Source organism: Pristiophorus japonicus, chromosome 9 (genome assembly GCF_044704955.1).
Source record: "Pristiophorus japonicus isolate sPriJap1 chromosome 9, sPriJap1.hap1, whole genome shotgun sequence".
NCBI classification, from domain to species: domain Eukaryota; kingdom Metazoa; phylum Chordata; class Chondrichthyes; family Pristiophoridae; genus Pristiophorus; species Pristiophorus japonicus.
In genome coordinates this window covers 61226539-61246764 of record NC_091985.1, presented here as the reverse complement: position 1 = coordinate 61246764, position 20226 = coordinate 61226539, and the positions used below count along the sequence as shown (strand labels likewise).

General features: G+C 39.6%; 1 protein-coding gene across 6 annotated transcripts in view; it reads left to right on the top strand.

Moving 5' to 3' along the window:
- Positions 1-19908, top strand: part of LOC139273066 (echinoderm microtubule-associated protein-like 4) — a 417356-nt gene extending 397448 nt beyond the window's left edge. For all 6 annotated transcript variants that reach the window (XM_070889382.1, XM_070889383.1, XM_070889380.1 and 3 more), the window contains 4 exons: positions 5487-5574; positions 7730-7828; positions 15155-15285; positions 19063-19908. In XM_070889382.1, coding sequence (XP_070745483.1) covers positions 5487-5574; positions 7730-7828; positions 15155-15285; positions 19063-19281 — 537 coding nt within the window. In that variant the 3' untranslated portion in view covers positions 19282-19908. The remainder of the gene's footprint in view (positions 1-5486; positions 5575-7729; positions 7829-15154; positions 15286-19062) is intronic.
- Positions 19909-20226: the final 318 nt, after the last annotated feature.

Below are 20226 nucleotides of genomic sequence, written 5' to 3'. Positions count from 1 at the left end.
ATAAGAACATGTCGGCCACCATGATCGGTGATCCCTTAGAAGAATATTTACAGTTGGATCCAGACACTGGGCTATTATCAAGGGTGAAAGCTGTGAAAATCTGTTCAGAAAAAAAATTAAATTGATGCTTTTCTGATGCATCTTTTCAATGCTGATTCATTGCTTTGTGAGGTGCTATAAACATAACAAGTTGATTTTTTGACAGAAAAATTGATTGTTGATTTTCAAATCTAAGTCAAAAGTCAAGTCTGAGCAACAGAAGCCAGAAAATGTCAAATACTATGTTTACTTAGACACAGCAATAAAGATCCTCAGTCATTTGGCAGTGTTGTGCACCTCCTGTGATACATAATGCATTTATGAATATTTTTCCAACTGCATGGGTATTTGCTGAATGCTAAAATGTTCATTACGGTTTTCAGTCAACCTTAGCAGTGGAGATGGTATGGGAGTTGCACATGAGATAATAAAGAATGCGAGGTCAAGATTGTTGAAACATGAAGGAGGATGGAGCCAAAGTTAGGATATAGTAGCTGTTTGGTAGAATGTTCCTCCTGGTCCCACTAAAATCTTTAAATAAAATTTACCTTTTTCCACTCAGCCGCCAGTGGTCCCTTTAAAAACTGCTCGTTAGGCCACTCTATGCCCGGAACAACTATGACTAGCATGCACAGCATATGCTTTCCCAATTTGTAAAATTGCAATCGAGCTCCTACAAACAGCGTACGATCCTGATTTGCATATTTTTGGGTAAGCGTACTGAACACCCATATAAAGTGCTGCCTGAATCAGACATGCAATTGAACATCTAAGGTGCCTACCAGATTTTCCTCTGCTGGCCTCCTGTTTTGTAAGCAAAAAAATCAGGCGGCCTGCAGTTGAAAATTGACCCTACACAGATGAGGATGGCCACACAGTCCTATTTCGTTCATCCATATAGCCCCTGCTTTATCAATTATTCCAGAGTTTTGGCATCCTCTACTCGGAGGTTTATCATTGTGTCAATCACTCGTTATGGAAACAACCTCTTGACATCAGTGCTAAATTTACTTTTCACTACTTTGAAGCTGTAGCCCCTTATCTTCCTGTCACATTTAATTTGAAATAATGCTCCAGATTCACCTTTTCAGACTATTACTATTTTGTGTATCTCTACACCAAGCCTGTACAGTATTTCCATGCAACTCAGTCCACTAACATTATGAATCAGTCTTCTGGCATGAACGTTTCCCTTGTCTACATTATCGGAACTGGTCATTCAAGTTGTGATCTGACCAGAGCACTGTACAATTTAAACATGTCTTCCTCAAATTTGTACTCTACTGGTTTGGCTGTATAGTTCAGTGCTCTATTTATTTTGTTGATTGGGCATGGTCATTGCAGTGTCTGAAACGCTTAGATCTTTTTTAGGAAAATCTGATGTTTGCGCTTTTATGTGTAATACAAAAATCTGGATTTCTCATCAGTAAAGCTCACTAAACATAAATTGGTGATTTGCTTTCTTTTCGATAAGAATGATTAATCACAAAGCTCTGTTTTTTTTAAGCAAGAATCCACCCCTCTCCCAAAGCTCAATTTTCATCCAAAGGAATTTCATACAGCTGCCAAATGTCTGGCAGAATGGCAATAAGCTGCTTGTGATGGTATAAAAACATTTAACTTTTGGAATTCAGCTTCTAGATTACAGGGAAATTATACTGAATGTAAGATGATCTGTGGTCTGATTAACTGAGGAATTTTGGCATAATTCTTATTGACAGTTCAACAATTGATCTTTGTGAATATTAAATTGATAAGATAACTGTAGTATATGGCATTTTTGTAATAACCTGCTCATACATTTGTATTGGGGCTGTCAATTAATCATAGTTAACTTCTGCGATTAATGAGTTAATTATTTTGGTGTTTCCTTTTTTTACGTAACAATCGTGGAAGTTACCACACCAAGCCTATGATTGACATGCGACTCTATAGCGAGTAAAGCATGAAGCAAAGAGGTGCAATGATGCCATGCGGATGACACACACAGTAAAGCTGTGTGCATGTTTGATTTGTCCCTGGTGAAGTGTCGAGCGGAGAAAAGACACCCTGACTCGTGCGTTGAGTGTCTTTCGCACCGTCTGCATCACCGAGGGGCTCGAACTTGTTGTCTGCACCTCCGGAGCAGTCATCTACAAAGTAGCCTGAGGCCTCGCTCGCTTTGATGAATCTGGTACTGGGCAGGGGCGGGGGGCACAAGGTATGGGGTACATTGAAGCCACTATAATGACACTGGTAATCATGCTGAAGGGCAGGCACAGCTGTGGGAGGCTTCTTTCCCTTCCAGGTTTTTTTCCTTCACTTCCTTAATTAACATGCCTTTCCCTTTCTTAAAAGCCTTTCTCTGTCTGCTTTATTTTTCCCTTGGTCTTGACCCACATTGTCGCCTTCTGGTTGCAATGAGAACGCTGCTGTGCACCAAGGAGTCACCGACATTTGTGGGCTGGGGGTTAGAGGAAAATCTCTCTAGATTTAACTGGCACCTTATTACCTCTCCAGATCCCGTACCGATGGACATGCTCTTTTATAGAACTTCTAAACTGCAATTTCAGTTGTGCATATATCTGGTTCTCATGTAGCAAAAGTTGCCAAATCTTTGGATATTAAGGTGTGGAGGAGCTGCCAGAGCTGGGAAGATACCTGGAATATCTTGTGTTGTAGAGATGGTTCTTCTTGGTTTTCTCGCTGTGCTTCTGGTCTCGTCTAATAACCTAGTAGCTTGCACTTTAAGAGATTGCAAGTTAAGACTTGCATCTGAAGCTTCTAATTATAATTTTTATTTCTACTATGCCAAGATTTGAAAATATTGTTTGCTGATATGATCGAATCATTAATATGTCCAGAAGTATCTTTTGGTCTACTCCATGGATGGGGATGTGTTTTTCTCCTGATTGATCAAGTTCCCAGAATACTTCTTTTAACAGAAATATGAGATTTGGTATCTTGAAGACCAAGCAATTGATCGATGCCTGTATGGACTTTTTAAACTTACTGTACAGAAGAGTCTTGTGGTGTTAAAAAATTATTCTGGTAGATTTATTTCTCCATCCACTTAAAAAAAAACACAATTTTACTGAATTTAGGCTGCAAGAACCCCATCTTGTGCGAAGAATCACATTGGGCATCAACAATAGCACAAACTTGAATGAGATGGATGCAGTAATTGTATCAATTAAATATGGGATCAAAACCAAGTGTAACTTAGATTAAAAATTTTAATTGCAGCATTAATTGTGCTAATTTTTTTTCCATCGCTTGACAGCCCTAATCTTCCTTGTGTATGATTTTCGGTGGATTCTGTCCTCATGGTTTAAACCTGTTTATTGTTGCACTGATTATCCTTTTACAGCTAAGGAAAAATCAGATTACCCCAAAAATACAACACATGGTCAATTTAACATTAATAGTATATCCCTTTACTGGCCAGCATAGGTTGTACTTTGATTAAATTGCTGTTTGAAGAGATTGGAGATTGATGTATTTCAGTCATTTTATGCAATAAATTTATTTTAAGGCATGTGAGAGATTTTCTCAAAAGAATAGTTAGCATTTTACAGCGGTCTATAAAAAGAACACAGCAAGGCTATAAAGATTTAGCAACTGAAGTCTATTTACCCCCCAAAGAACAAATTTATTAAATGTCTCGTATTTTATTTTATGTTATATTCTTTAAATTGTGTACAGACATATTTTAAAAAGGAGGTGAAATTTCTGTCCCCTGTTAAATCAGTTAGGATAAATTCTGCCTATGCTCATTCTGATGGACTCTCCTTACAAAGCCAGTGTTTGGGGAATCACAGGCTTGTAGGGGCATGTTTTTCTTATGGTCTCAATGGTACAGCAGCTGTCCCTCTTCTCATGAAAAATCAGAGTGCAGCTACCTTTTTGGAGAATTGGATTTTGAAAAAAATCCAAGTTTCTGTTATGGATGCAGTTTAGACCCAAATGGCTAATGGGAGGTTTTAGATAGACCCAAATCATACTGTGCAGTTTGGACCCAATTTTCCACGGTTAGATCATGTGCATTATTTCAGATGAAGATTTGGAGGGGTCCATAAAGCACACTTGTAATGAGAGCAGATAATTGCATGCAACTGAAATTTAAAGGAAAAATAATAAGAGTGAATGTTACAATAAGGAAACAACAATTATTCATGCCTTTGGAAAGGCTCAGAAGGTAATTTATTTCCATCGATTGCCTTTGCCGAAGTTGAAAAAGGAAGGGAGAACTAAAATCTGACTGAAATAATTAAAGGAAAGGAAACCCTAACAAGCCTCCAGGCAAGTCACAAAGTAGCTCAGCACACGATACCCTACTTGATAGCTGGAGGTAGTGCTGTATTAGATGATTAAAAACAAAGTAGCCCACTGTGCCATTGTAATGACACCCTCGCAATAGTCAGCATTGCAGCATGCCAGCGACCAGGTAGAGTCAAACTTCAGGCCACAGCTGACTGATACTGTCACTGGATGTGCTGGTCCTTTCTTGCATGGTAGTTGGAGGTGTCCTTCAAGCAGATGGCACATCTCTGCATCTGGATCCTATAAAAGCAGTTCCCCATGGCCACTGCCAGGGTAGAATTGCCAGGAGGACCTGCAAAGATTGGTGGCATCATGGCAGGTGTGGCTAACCAGGGTACGCTGCCTGCTGATCACCCGGGCATGCCTTTCCTGCCTTGCTACTGAACACATGACATACAAACATCATGGTTAATCATGCAGTCATATTTGAGGAGTGCTGACCTAGCTTCCTTTGCGAAGAGGAACCACTGCATGCACTAATTGTCTGCCAAAACAAGTTTTCCCACCTCCACCTGGTGAGGGGCCATAAAGTACTTCTCGTACAGCCTAATCTGTCTGGCATCTCTCTGCAGGGCTTCCTCCTCTTCCAAGCATTTCAAATAGGTGAAACTCAATGCGAGCAGCAAAAGGAAATTCGAACAATTGGCACAACATATGAAAACTAGCCAGCAGGAAAAAAAGTCAGAAAATGACTAAACATTGCAGATTAAATGTACTTACCTGTGCCCTTTAAGCCAGCTACATATGACTCCCTAGCAATCCAGGATACATATTTGGCATGGGCATCTTTTAGAAGTGTGATCCTGCATTCCCAAATATCAGGATATAGAGTGCAGGGTGTCATGAAGTTCAGGGTGGGTGCTTCCTATACTGCTGGCCCCCACCCCAAGAAATTATGCCACCTTGCAAAGTGGGCAGAGTTCTGTCAAGACTCCCACCCATTTTCTACTGCCAGATATTCAGTTAACGTCACTACAACGGGCAGATGGCAATGGAAAATGAGCTCAACTGTATTATACAATCAGCACTTTGAAACTTGGGTTGATCGTTGTTGTTGCATTCCTACTTTTTTCCAATTTAAAAAAAAGTGTCATTGGCATACGATCTATAAATTGGTTTTATGATTTCTTTCCATCTCTTTTTAGGGGCATTCCAGTTATATTACACACCTTGACTGGTCACCAGATACCAATTTCATAATGTCTAACTCAGGAGACTATGAAATCCTATATTGTAAGTATTCTGATATTCCCTCCTACAAGTGAAAAGAATGTGTTTTAATGTAACTTATGGTGCTCACATTGTGTTGGTTTCTTTGATGTTGTTTGGAACAATATGTTTCATTTTGGCCTACAATAAAATTAAACTGAAAATTTAGTATCTTAATGACTGATTGTCTTTCTACCTCAGATTTTATAAATCACAATTTGTGCTCTCTACACTATTTAGTCACCTATGCACAGAACCAATTCAATATAAATTACCACTGAGCTGGATTATTGCCAGTCTGTAGTAAGGCTGCTACAACCTCTCATGCTCTGGGGAATGCTAAATTCCACAGACAGTGTATGTACAGTCTGTATTTAAACTCTGCCAACATAGTGGCAGCTAACATAATTCAGTGGCATAAGTTTTGTTTTCCTTTCTCATCACCCCAAGCTCCAGACTTCCATATGGTCTCGAATACACATCAAATAAATTTGAATGCATTTCAAATGTTTCACAAATGTCATCTGTCTCCATTACAGATATTCTATACATAGGCAGATGCATTGGAATCATGAGTCCTTCAGTATAATAATCTGAAATGATGTGTAGCAACAGACTACAGATCGCACAGCTTTGCCTGAATGTTTGCTTCTTAGGTTGCTGTCACTCTTGACAATTACTGCTTACATTTATGTAGTCCCTTTTATGCAGCAAAAATGTCCCAATGTGTGTTACGGAGCAGTGATAGAACCGAGCAGGAATTGGAAGAGACATTAAGGGAATTGATTTAAATACATAGAAATACATGGAAACAAGCCATTTGGTTCAATTAGTCTGCATTAGCATTTACCCTTCACGCAAGCAAATAGTCTGAATCACATTTACCCATCCTGTTCCCATATCCCTTCATCTCCCTTGCATTCAACATTCTATACAATCTAAGCTTGAAGGTTTAAATAGTTTCAGCCTTCAACACTAACCCTAGAAATTCATTCTATATCCTTACAATTCTACGTAAACCAGTTTCATTTGCTCGCTTGTTCTAAATCTCGTACATTAAATCTTGTATCTATGGCCATTCATTCTAGATCCGTCAACTACTGAAAATAGTCTGCCTCTATCTACCCTGTCCTATTCTTTCAGGATTTAAAACATTTATATTATATCACCCCAAATCTGCATTGTTCTAACAAAAAAATACCAAATTTTTCAAGTCTTCATATTTGTGTTTCCTCATACCAGGCAGCATTCTTGTGAATCTGCACTATACTATCTCTAAAGCCTCAATACCCTTCCTGTAGTATGGAATTCAATACTGAACAGTACTCTAATAGGGCTCATATTAAGATTTTATATAGGCTCATCAATACCTCTTGAGATAAAACATAACTTTTTTAACAGCCTTGGGTTGATGCTCCCTTAGTGTCCTGTGAAGCTGTACCTCCAAGTCACTCCTCTTCTACATCACCAAACTTCCACTGCGGTCCATTGAAGTAAACAAGGGAATTATAGTCTTGAGGTGACAAAGTTATGTTGGTAAGGGTTTCAATGACTATGAGAGAGGATGTGATCAGATAATTGCTCAGAATACAGTTAGAAAACTCTACTACTTGGGCAATAATTTATATTAGCTATTCTACTTGGAGACTCCACCTGTGCAATTTTCAGTGTCATATTTAAGTTCTATTAAAATTCAGGAAAAAAAATAGTGAATTTGAGAGTTTTAATACCAAAAAAAAGTGGGTCTTTATGTAATGCCATTAGAAACTTGGATAGCTGATGACATTCATACTGTGGCTTCCCTTCAGAAGAATGTTGGCCAGTCACCAGGTGTAAGGGTGGAAAAAGAAGGGCATCTTTGAATTTTACAGTGAAGTTCATTTTGGACCATCGTTCCATTGGTGTAACTGATGAGGGAAAATGGATGCAAGAAAAAACATTTTAGAGAGAAAAACACAAAGTAAAGATGCTCACTTCATGTTGGTGAATAACTCAACTGTTCTGATCCAGATTTTTTAGATGGGAGTGTTCCAAAAAGGAGGTAGAGTAACTCACCATTTCTGTCTTATCTTGAAAATGGCTGCTAAGGATGAAAGAGGTGGAATCTAAAATAAAATGCATCATTTTAAAAAGACTATCTGGAAGTTTTGACTAATCTAAGGGTATTGTGTTTTTTTAGGGGATATTAAAAATGGCTGCAAGCTGATAAGAAATCGCTCTGAATGCAGGGATATGGAATGGTATACATATACATGTGTTCTAGGCTTTCATGTTTTTGGTAGGTGGTTGCATTATTATATATCATTTGATATACTACTACTGCATCAGTATTTAAAGTTATAAATTTTTTATTAATATATAACCCATACAGATTACAGTGTAAGATGTAGTAATAGGTGGTGTGATAGTTCACCTTTAATTGAAGTGCCAGCATATTGTGCCAAAGGGATGTGATTCCTCACAGCAAAATTCTTGTCTCAAGCGTGTTATTATGGAAAAGCATTGGAAGAGGTCTCTGAGTCATAGTTTAATATATAGTTCTGAGTAGCTTGGGCAGGGAAAACAGTTTCCCAGAGAAAATTACAGAAACTATGGGCCCAAGTTTCCACAGGATAAAAAACGGGCGCCCCTCCGAGTTGGGCGCCCGTTTTTCGCGCCTAAAACGGCGCCAGATAAAAAACGCGCTATTCTCGAGCGCTTTGCAGCTCCTTGTCTGTTTGGCGCGGCGCCCAGGGGGGCGGAGCCTACACTCGCACCGATTTTGTAAGTGGGAGGGGGCGGGTACTATTTAAATTAGTTTTTTCCTGCCGGCAACGCTGCGCGTGCGCATTGGAGCGTTTGCGCATGCTCAGTGTGAAAAAAAACATTGGCACTCGGCCATTTTTGTAGTTCTTTATAGCTGTTTAATTTTTGAACATTTTTTAATAAAAGCACATTGCCATCAGCACTGAGGCTACCCTTCTCACTGTCTCCTTCCCCTCCCTCCCCTCCACGGCAACAAACGGCGGTTTCCTCCCCCTCCCTCCCCTCCACGGCAACAAACCGCTGTCTCCTTCCCCTCCCTCCCCTCCGCGGCAACAACCCGCTGCCTCCTTCCCCTCCCTCCCCTCCACGGCAACAAACGGCTGTCTCCTTCCCCTCCGTCCTCTCCGCGGCAACAAACCGATGTCTCCTTCCCCTCCCTCCCCTCTGCGGCAACAAACGGCTGTCTCCTTCCCCTCCCTCCCCTCCACAACAACAACCCGCTGCCTCTTTCCCCTCCCTCCTCCACAACAACAAACCGCTTTCTCCTCCCCCCCCCCCGCTCAGCGGCACGAATGGCTTTCTCTTCTTCCCCCTCCCCCCCTCCTCCCGCTCAGCGGCACGAGCGGCTTTCTCCCCCCCCCCCCCCTCCCGCTCAGCGGCACGAACGGCTTTCTCCCCCCCCCTCCCGCTCAGCGGCACGAACGGCTGCAGAATTCTCCCTGGCTGAAGCACTTTCACACAGGTAGGAAAATGGTTTATTTAATCTTTTCTTTGCTTATAAATGTTTATTCAGGTTGGATTTATTTGTATAATATTTGTAGAAGTATAAATAAGGATTTATTGTAGAATTTAATGACTTCCCTTTCCCCCCCCCCCCCCCCCCCCCACCTCGTTCTGGACGCCTAATTTGTAACCTGCGCCTGATTTTTTAATGTGTAGAACAGGTTTTTTCAGTTCTACAAAAATCTTCACTTGCTCCATTCTAAGTTAGTTTGGAGTACGTTTTCACTGTGGAAACTTTCAAATCAGGCGTCAGTGGCCGGACACGCCCCCTTTTGAAGAAAAAATTCTGTTCCAAAGTAGAACTGTTCTACCTGACTAGAACTGCAGAAAAAAAAATGTGGAGAATTGCGATTTCTAAGATAGTCCGTTCTCCACCAGTTGCTCCTAAAAATCAGGCGCAAATCATGTGGAAACTTGGGCCCTATGAATCAACAAAATAATTAATGAGGAGTAAAGGTGGAAAAGGTTCAATATAAAATTATTTCTAATATTTTATTAATGTTGACAAATTATAAAATTGTGACTTTTACTTCAATTGAAGTCTTACTTGAAGCATTAATGTATGACTTTACATTTTAAATAGTCAGTTAATAACTCAGTAATTTAAGTTATGCAGTTTTGAACAAAATAATTACTAACAAAAATGATGCTCAACTATTGCCACCTTCTGGGCTCAAAGTAGCATTACTGCTTTTTAGCATTAGTAAATGCTATGAAGTACCATCTAATCTAAGCGCATTGATAAATTTATCATAACTAGGGTATAAATTATATGGCGATGAAAGAGAATTTGTCCACTTAGCATCCTCAATCAATAGCTAATCAGAGATTAGGTAGAAATCTGAATGTACAACTTTTGAATGTGCAATGTCAGTAGAATTCACTTTTATATACAATAGAAATTAAATAATACAGGAATGATTAGTGATCCTGGTTTGATCATCTTCAGTGGCAGTGTTCTTGTTTTGAGTAAATGGCCTTGGGATTGGTCTTTGTACAACTGAAGCCTTGTTAGACTTGAGAATAAATTCTTTCCTCAAATAATTTATTTTCTTTAAAAACTACATCATGCAGTGGTTGAGAACAGAGCAAATGACTGATCTCCATGTAAGCTAAAGGCCTGCTAAGGAGTAATGGATAGGGTAGTGCAATTTTGCTGAAGAATTATGTGGAATGGTTTATATTTGCCTGTTCTGGTGAAGCATATGGGTCCCAAAAGACTTACTAGTTGACATGTTTTAAATTTATCATAACATTAATTTAAGACTTTTTTCAACGATTATGTGTGGAAGGGTGATGTGATATAACTTTTTTATAAATGTCTCTGAGGCACTACTTGCATATCTTGTATAATTCAAGCCTACTTTCAATCCGTTTGAATCTCAAAACTGCTGTAGTTCCCTGCTCTTGTATGTATTAACGTTTGACAGAATCAATGTTTTCTTAATTGCAGAGAATGGAGTCACTTTGATAAATGGCATTTTCTTTTAAAGAAAGTAGTTTTATTAAGTCAAATACATTTTTTGTTTTTTAATCCCAAAGATTTTTCGTACAACCAAAAATGTTTAACTGCTATTTTTTAAAATGTTGAATGAACAACTTGCTAGTTATTGAAATGCTTGGGCACACAAAAAACATTTTTCTTGTTAGTGAAGTGTAAAAATCCCAAACAGAGAGAATATAATTCTAGATGGCTTGCAGTTCTGTCACCTTGCAAGAAAAAACTGATGAAAACATCTGGTCAAATATTCAGCTCTAATACATACTGTAAATTTGGAACAAACATTACTGTTATCCCACTGACCTTGACCAATATTGCTGCTGTTAATATTGTTCTTGGCTTAAATCTGCTTCTTGATGGGGAAAATGCTTAAAATTTACTTCTGTAAACAGAGACCAAATATTATCTCTATAAATCATTAACTTTTAAATATGGATTCCATTTTAAATTTGTAACTTTTTAATATAGATACTAATCAGCCAATGGTAAAGTCTGGCAGTGAAGCAACTGCAAACAGCAAGGAACATTACATTAGTATTTGTAGATATTTGCAGAAGAGAGCATGTCCACAGGAATGTGGAATCATGTAAAATGACACTAAGGGAACATTTTCAGAACACTGATATTCTACAGTAAAAAAAAATGATAAACACTTTGCAATACAAAAAAAAGAAAAATTGCAAGTACTGAAAATCTGAAATAAGAACAAGAACTACTGCAAAAGCACAGTAGCTCTGTCAGCATCTAAAGAGAAAACATAAGCTATGACATTCTGATCTAGGGTACACACCCAAAACATCGTAAGCTATCTTCTCTCTTTACAGCATTTCTTGTTTTATCAGCATGTTGTCAAATGGTTGGCTAATAGCATCAAGGGCCTAGGACAAGATGAAATGCTATGAAACTTATTAGTGGCTTTTATATCATGTGAGATTCGTGCCAGGTCCCAACACACAGGTCTTGTGCAGCTGGCTGCAACCTGAACGTAAATCGGCCGTGATTGACTCAGGATGACAACATGGTATGGGTAGATCTGGCATACACCCAGTATTTCACCCAATTGGTCATTCTTCATGTGTGAACCAAGGTTCTGTGACTGTGGAGGCATCACAGCTAAGCCTGATCTGTCATCACTTGATATTCACAAATGGGTGCACTATGCAACAAGGATAACTTGGTATTAGGGAAGAGTTCTGGCTGCATTTTTCCTCGCTCCCGCCTCAGCCTAATGACACTTGGTCAATTGTTTTGCCTTATCTGCCAACCCAGCTCAGAGCAGCTGGATCAGTATAGACCAGCGACTAAATGTGGGCCCTTTCTGGTCTGTCACTAAATACCATACCGTAAGAGTGAATTTTCACCGGGCTTCTCCTGTTTGTCGCCATAATTTCAGTGGATGAGACGTGGGAACCCTGGAAAAAAGTCATAAATACCGATTTTCTGAGTTTCTGTGACTCTTCCACCAAAGTTATGGCGGATGAGAGGCAGAATCTCTGTAGAAATTCAGTGTTCGTTTGTGGTTAGCCACCAGTGAAGTTAAGTATTATTTCTTTACCCTGGATGGATATCCCAATAATCCATTACACATTAGTTCTTGATAAACCGGCAATGGTTAACCCCTTTGTCAGTATGGAATTAGAAACATAGAAATCCACAGCACAGAAGGAAGCCATTCCGGCCCATCGTGTCCGCACCGGCCGAAAAATAGCCACACGGCCCTCGGTCAGCAGCCCCGAAGGTTACATACAAACCTATGAACAATGGCGGAAAGGTAAAGAGCATCCGGCCCAACCAGTCTGCTCTACACAACTGCGATACCCCATGCATCGCAACATTTTACATTCCACCACAACCGGAGCCATGCGATCTCCTGGGAGAGGCAAAAAAACAGATTAAAAACCCAGACCAATTGAGGAAAAATATCTGGGAAAATTCCTCTCCGACCCATCCAGACGATCGAAACTAGTCTAGGAGATCACCCTGGCCGTATTCGATTCCCTGCAGTACTTACTATCGTTTCTGCGCCAGCCAACAAGAGGTTATCCAGTCTAATCCCACTTACCAGCTCTAGGTCTGTAACCCTGCAGGTTACAGCACTTCAAGTGCACATCCAAGCACCTTTTAAATGTGGTGAGGGTTTCTGCTTCCATCACCCTTCCAGGCAATGAGTTCCAGACACCCAACCCTATGCGTGAAGAATCCTCCCCTCAAATCCCCTCTGGACCTTCTACCAACCACCTTAAAATTATGCCCTCTCGTAATTGACCCCTCCACGAAGGGAAATAGGCCCTTGCTATCCACTATATCCAAGCCCCTCAAAATTTTGTATACCTCAATGAGGTCTCCTCTCAGCCTCCTCTGTTCCAATGAGAACAAACCCAGCCTATCCAATCTGTCCTCATAGCTAAGATTTTCCATTCTCGGCAGCATCCTAGTAAATCTCCTCTGCACCCTCTCTAGTGCAATCACGTCCTTCCTGTAATACGGCGAGCAGAACTGCACGCAGTACTCCAACAATGGCCTAACCAAAGTATTATACAATTTAAGCATAACCTCCCTGCTCTTCTTTTCTATGCCTCGGCCAATAAAGGCAAGCATTCCGAATGCCTTCTTAACCACCTTATCCACCTGGCCTGCTACTTTCAGGGATCTGTGGACAAGTAATCCAAGGTCCCTTTGTTCTTCTACACCTTTAAGTGGCCTACCGCTTAATGTGTATACCCTTTTCTTATTGGCCCTCCCAAAGTGCATTATCTCACACTTCTCCGAATTAAATTCCATTTGCCACTGCTCTACCCACCTGACCAGTAGATTGATATCCTCCTGCAGTCCCCATGACTTTCCTCTTCATTATCAACCACACAGCCAATTTTAGTGTCATCTGCAAATTTCTTAATCATACCCACTACATTCAAATCTCGATCATTGATGTATACCACAAAAAGCAAGGGATCCAGTACTGAGCCCTGCGGAACACCACTGGAAACATCCTTCCAGTCACAAAAACATCCATCAACCATTACCCTTTGCTTCCTACCTCTAAGCCAATTTTGGATCCAACTTGATACTTTGCCCTGGATCCCATGGGCTTTAATCGAGTGTCGGCGCCGAGTGTTGGTGGGCCCCCAGCGGGCCGAGTGTCGGTGGGCCCCAAGGTCGGCCGTGTTCTGCCACTCCCTCCCCTCTCTCCCACTCTCTCTTACCTCTCCGCTGCTGCTGTCCGGGCAACTGCTGCGCTGATTTCCTTACCTGCACCGATTTTCTTAACTCACCAGGTTTTTCTACAGAGACCACATATGTCGGCCTAAGAAGAACTGAAATAACTCTGAGCTGGCCAAACTTGTCTAACTGTCCAGAATTGGTGCAGATGGCAGGTTACGCCTCCTTTGACTCAAAAAAGTAGTTTCTGTGCTGTAATATTCTATAAATTTATGGGCTCAATTTTCCCCAGTGATTTGTGCCCTTTTTTTGGCCTAAGTTTAAAAAATACAAGTTTCCTAATCTATTTGTACCAACTCTATTAGCTACAATTTTTTTAGGTTAGTTTTTTTTTTGAGTCAAAGTCTGTACCTGTGTTTTCCTCCATGAGCTACCTGGTCCAATCTCATTTTTTGCTCACTTCCTATGCCCTTTATTATTTCTCCTTTGGAACCAAGTGTCTTATTCCCTTTTAAAATAATGTATTTATGGGCTCTGCTTCAACAATGCTTTGTGGTGGAAAATTACAAATACCAACCACCCAAGCTTTGTTTTCTTTCAGATTGATGTTGTTTGAACCCACAATTAGACTTATTGCCTTGTAATCACTCCCCAGTATTCATCTCTCTTTAATTAGTACATGAAAAAATTGCCACAGAAATTAACTTTAGACCATTCAGTCAGTTGTCAGTTAGCCATAAAGAAAGTAATTAGCAGCACTTATTGATTTATTTAAACAGTACTATATATGTTTGAATTAAGCTGTTAATCTCTCTTCAAATCACACTGTAAAATTTACATGGCTTGACTATGACCTACACCATTACATTTATAAGCAATATTTATTACTGCTTATAAAAATGAATTGATAATTACCTAAAATTGATCCAGTTCGGTTTTCAAACCTTAATTACTTCAACTGTTCAAGAAACTGAATTATGAAGGAACCACTCATAAAATAATTGGTATTATATAAACAGTGGATATTGGAAAGTTATAAAAGTGGCAGATTTCTTTTGCCACATTCAAAAAGCATAAGTTTGTAATTTTTTTTACCTTTTTATTTCAAAGATGAATGAGATGGTATATGTCACAATATATTTGTGGTAGCAGCAATACAAAATACACTTGAGACCTGCAGCATTTCCCCTCCTCCCAGCCTTATAATTAACATTTTTGTTAATACAGAAATTGATAATTTATGAAAGACATCCTTCGAAAAACTAATCCTTCTTTGTGACTCAAGAATTCTTGTTTATTTTCTATATGTCAAACACGCCAGTCAGAATTCTTTTATCCGCTTTTTAAAAGAATATTCATTTGTTACTCGGAAACTGAAGGAGAATATTTATGGTGCATAATTTTCATTCCTTGCAGGAGTTTGGCCCGAAGGCTCGGATGGAACAGATATTAATGCACTTTGCAGATCACACAACAAAAAAGTGGTGGCTGTTGCTGACGATTTCTGCAAAGTTCACATCTTTCAATACCCCATATCTAAGCCTAAGGTGAATAAGATTTTATTTCCTATGTATTCTTACTAAGCTAAAGATTACAGTGCCATAGTAGTATCAGAGCTTGAATCCAGTGACCAAATTTGGTTCAGTACATCTGGGCCACAACCTGAACAGCACCACTGCACCAAAACAAATATTGCACATATTTTTGTTTTTATGTTTAAAAAGAAATGTAAATGTACTTTGACCAGTTTCCTGATTGTAGGTTGTATTTTGTTACAAGTTTTGGGGTCGTTGGAGGCTATGAACACTGAGGTATACCATTTCAAAGCTCCAGTTTCACTGGCTCAGTATATCAACATTCAACTTGAAAAGTAATTTTGAAGAATTACAATTTTGGCCAAAACAGGTGGGATGTGGGGTCCCACAAGGATCAGTGCTGGGACCACGGTTGTTCACAGTTTATATTAATAACTTGGACTGTGGAATCACAAACACGATCTCTAAATTTGCAGAAGATGCCAAATTGGGAGGGATAGTCAACACTGAGGTGGACTGCACAAATTACAAAAAGACATTAATAAACTTTTAGAATGGTCATATAATTTGCAAATGAATTTCAACATAAAAGTGTGAGTTATTGATATTTGGTAAGAAAAATAAGGAGGTCACTTATTACTTGGAAACTGAGAATCTAAATGGGGTAGAGGAGTAAAGAGATCTGGGAGTACAAATACACAAATCATTAAAAGTTGTGATGGTGGTCACTAAGGCCATTAAATAACAAAAGCATTGGGGTTTATTTCTAGAGGGGAGAGAATTGAAAAGTAGAAACGCTATGCTAAACTTGTATTGAACCTAGGTTAGACCACACTTTGAGTACTGTAACAGTTCTGATCGCATATTACAAAAAGGATATAGAGGCACTGGAGAGGGTACAAAAAAGATTTACAAGGATGATACCAGAACTGTGTGGTTATACCTATACGGGAAAGATGAACAGGCTGGGTCTTTTTTCTCTTGAAAAAAGAAGGCTGAGGGGTGACCTAATAGAGGTCTTTAAAATTATGAAAGGTTCGGTAGAGTAGACACAGAGTGAATGTTTCCACTTCTGGGAAAGAGCAAAACTAGAGACCATCAATATAGGAGAGTCACCAAGAAATCAAATAGGGAATTCAAAAGAAATAAGGAAATCAAAATACTGAAGCTTGAAAGCAAAGCTGGCCTGCTGCAAAAATCAAAATGGTAGTCCCAGTTCTGAATTTATTCAGAGAAAGTTATAAATGTGTTTATAAACTGAACACAATACCACCAAATCATAGAAATTTACAGCACGGAAGTAGGCCGTTTCAGCCCATCGTGTCCGCACCGGCCAACCAAGAGCTATCCAGCCTAATCCCACTTTCCATCTCTTGGTCCGTAGCCTGTAGGTTACAGCACTTTAAGTGCACATCCAAGCATTTTTAAAATGTGGTGCAGGTTTCTACCTCTACCACCCTTTCAGGCAGAGAGTTCCAGACCCCCACCACCTATTCGGTAAAGAAACTTCCCCTCATATCTCCTCTTAAACATCCTCCCAATAACTTTAAACCTATGCCCCCTGGTTGTTGAGCCCTCTGCCAAGGGAAACAGGTCCTTCCTATCCACTCTATCCAGGCCCGTCATAATTTTATACATCTCAATCAGGTCTCCCCTCAGCCTCCTCTGTTCCAAAGAAAACAGACCCAGCATCTCCAATCTTTCCTCATAGCCAAAATTCTCCAGTCCAGGCAACATTCTTGTAAATCTCCTCTGCACCCTTTCTAGTGCAATCACATCTTTCCTGTAATGTGGTGATCAGAACTGCACACAGTACTCCAGCCGCGGCCTAACCAATGTATAATACAGTTTAAGTATAACCTCCTTGCTCTTGTATTCCATGCCTCGGCTAATAAAGGCAAGTATTCCATATGCCTTCTTAACCACCTTATCTACCTGGCCTACCTTCAGGGATCTGTGGACCTGCACGCCAAAGTCCCTTTGTTCCTCTACACTTCAGTGTCGCACATTTAATGTGTATTCCCTTGTCTTGTTAGACCATCCCAGATGCATTACCTCACACTTATCCGGATTGAATTCCATTTGCCACTGTTCTGTCCACCTGACAAGTACATTGATATCTTCCTGCAGTCCACAGCTTTCTTCTTCATTATCAACCACATAGCCTACTTTAGTGTCATCTACAAACTTTTTAATCATACCCGCAACATTCAAGTCCAAGTCATTGATGTATACCACAAAAAGCAAAGGACCCAGCACTGAGCCTTGTGGAACCCCCCACTGAATACAACTTTCCAGTCACAAAAACACCCATCAACCATTACCCTTTGCTTCCTGCCTCTGAGCCAATTTTGGATCCAACTTTGCCCTGGATCCCATGGGCTATTACTTTCATGACCAGTGTACCATGTAGGGTCTTATCAAAAGCTTTGCTAAAATCCATATGCATTACATCATACGCACTGCCCTCATCGACTCTCCTGATTACCTCCTCGAAAAATTAAATCAAGTTAGTCAGACACAACCTTCCCTTAACAAATCCATGCTGACTGTCCTTGATTAATCCATGTATTTCCAAATGAAGATTTATCCTGTCCTTCGCTGAGGTTAGGCTGACTGACCTGTAATTACTCGGTCCATCCCTTTCTCCCTTTTTAAACAAAGGTACAACATTAGTAGTCCTCTGGCACCACACCTATAGCCAGAGAGGACTGGAAAATGATGGTCAGAGCCTCTGCTATTTCCTCTTTTGCTTATCTGGGATACATTTGATCCGGGCCTGGGGATTTATCCACTTTCAAACCTGCTAAGCCCCTTAATACTTCCTCTCTCACTATGTGTATCTCATCTAATATTTCACACTCCTCCTCCCTCATTGCAAAGTCTGCATCGCCCCTCTCTTTTGTGAAAACAGATGCAAAGTATTCATTAAGAATCATACCCACGTCTTCTGCCTCCACACACTTCTTTTGTGGTCTCTTTGGCCATATTGTATAATTAAAACATGAATTATGTGGGCTCAGCATATCTTTGCTTAACAAAACTTGGACATCTGAAAGTAATGTTCTTAATATTGTTGTTCTGGCTTTTCCACCACCTCAAACAGAAAAGGAATGTTTACCAATGCCTTTTCATGAAGACAGTTTTAAGAGACCATTTGCAGAAGTGAAAATGTCTCCGATCACCTCAATAACTGACCATGCAGTCCTTTGGGATAATTTTAACTCGACAGAATAGGCACACACTTTCTTTTATTTAACAATGTTTATTTCCCTAATATTATCACCTATGTTCCTAAATGGTTAGGAAACTGCTATAAAGCAGTTTCATGTATGCTAGAGTATGGTAACATCGATCTTCATTTAGACATGCATATTACAATCTCCCAACAGCTGAGGCAAAATTGGAGTGTTGACATTCCTATGATACAGCCTAGCCATCTGTAACTATTCCTATGGATTGTCCGATTATTTTAGCATTTCTTCAGCCCCTGCTCCTGGACACCACACCAGATCCATATACACCGGAATCCCACACTCACAATTAGAAATGACAAGTTAGTTATCGTTATGAGGAATAATATGCATAGTTACATTATTTACTTGAAAGCAATAAATAAACAAGCAAGCCCCATGATAGTGATAGATAAATATTAGTAAATAAATATTAATTTCCCATTATAGTTATTTCCTCATCCTTTAGTTACAATCTGTCTGTACATCTGTTTTAAAAAAAAAACAGATCTAAACTTTACATTTAACGGATCTTTCTCTTGTGATGTGTTTCCAGGCTCCAAGCCATGTTTACAGTGCACACAGCAGTCACGTGACCAACGTCAGCTTTACCTACAATGATGGTCACTTGATTTCGACAGGAGGAAAGGACACCAGCATTATACAGTGGAGAGTGGCTGAGAAAGCACCAATTCCATCAAATGAAAGCAGCCTCGAGCAGAATGCTCCACCTTCTCCAGCTGCTGGTCCAACAGAAAACTCGCCAGTGTCTTAACATTTCAAAAGATTTAGAAGATTCTTGGCTTATTTGATGAGGAATAGTGGCTGGGCATAGTGAATAGGGCTGCTGGGTTTGTTTAATTCTGGTCTAATCTTCCATTGAAAGGATGGAAAGATTCCCAAGGGCTTCACTTGCAAGTATCAAGTGACTTTAATGACTGGCCAAAGTTCTTCTTGGGAAGAAATTGTAACAGTTAAAGTAGATTTTAGTAAAGCAATTAATTAAATCAAGTCAGAAGTTACAGACTGTAAATACTGGAAAAAAACACTTCTGTGGTTGGGATATGCTGAAATGAGTCCGCTTTGTATTATAAAGCATTTTTTTTTCAAGTTGAACTTAAATGATTGCATAACAAACAACACTAACTGTTAACTTCAGTCAAAATTAACTGTCATTTTATCAGGCCTTTGTGGCCAAGACTTGTGACTGAAATTGACTCACAGAGTCTTCTGGTAAACCATGACTGCCATGAGCATGGCACTGCCTTCTTGAATATTAAATATGCAATGTCTGCATCACTAGTGTCTGGTGATCAAGTAGACATTTATGTGATCTCTTATTTGAAGTAGGCTTACTTGCATTTGTTTCTCAGATGAATTAAAATTATACCTCGTAAAGTGATCTCAAGTCTACACATATCTTATTGTATTTTTAATTTAAAATTAATTTCCAGTAGCAGGCATGTATTAGGAGCAGGCACACCATCTAAAAGAAAATCAGCCATTTAAAATAACTCTTAAGATTTGGTAAAATTTAAACTGCCTGGTTGTTTATTTTTTCCTAATCTGGTGAAGTTCGACAAGTTGATACCATATTTGTATTTTATGCTGCATCGTGGACTGTGCACAGTTGCTATGTACTAACTGTGGTCGTGGTCAGTCATGGAATAACATGACACTTACAGTACACTATCGGGATATCAAAGTATAGATTGGTTTT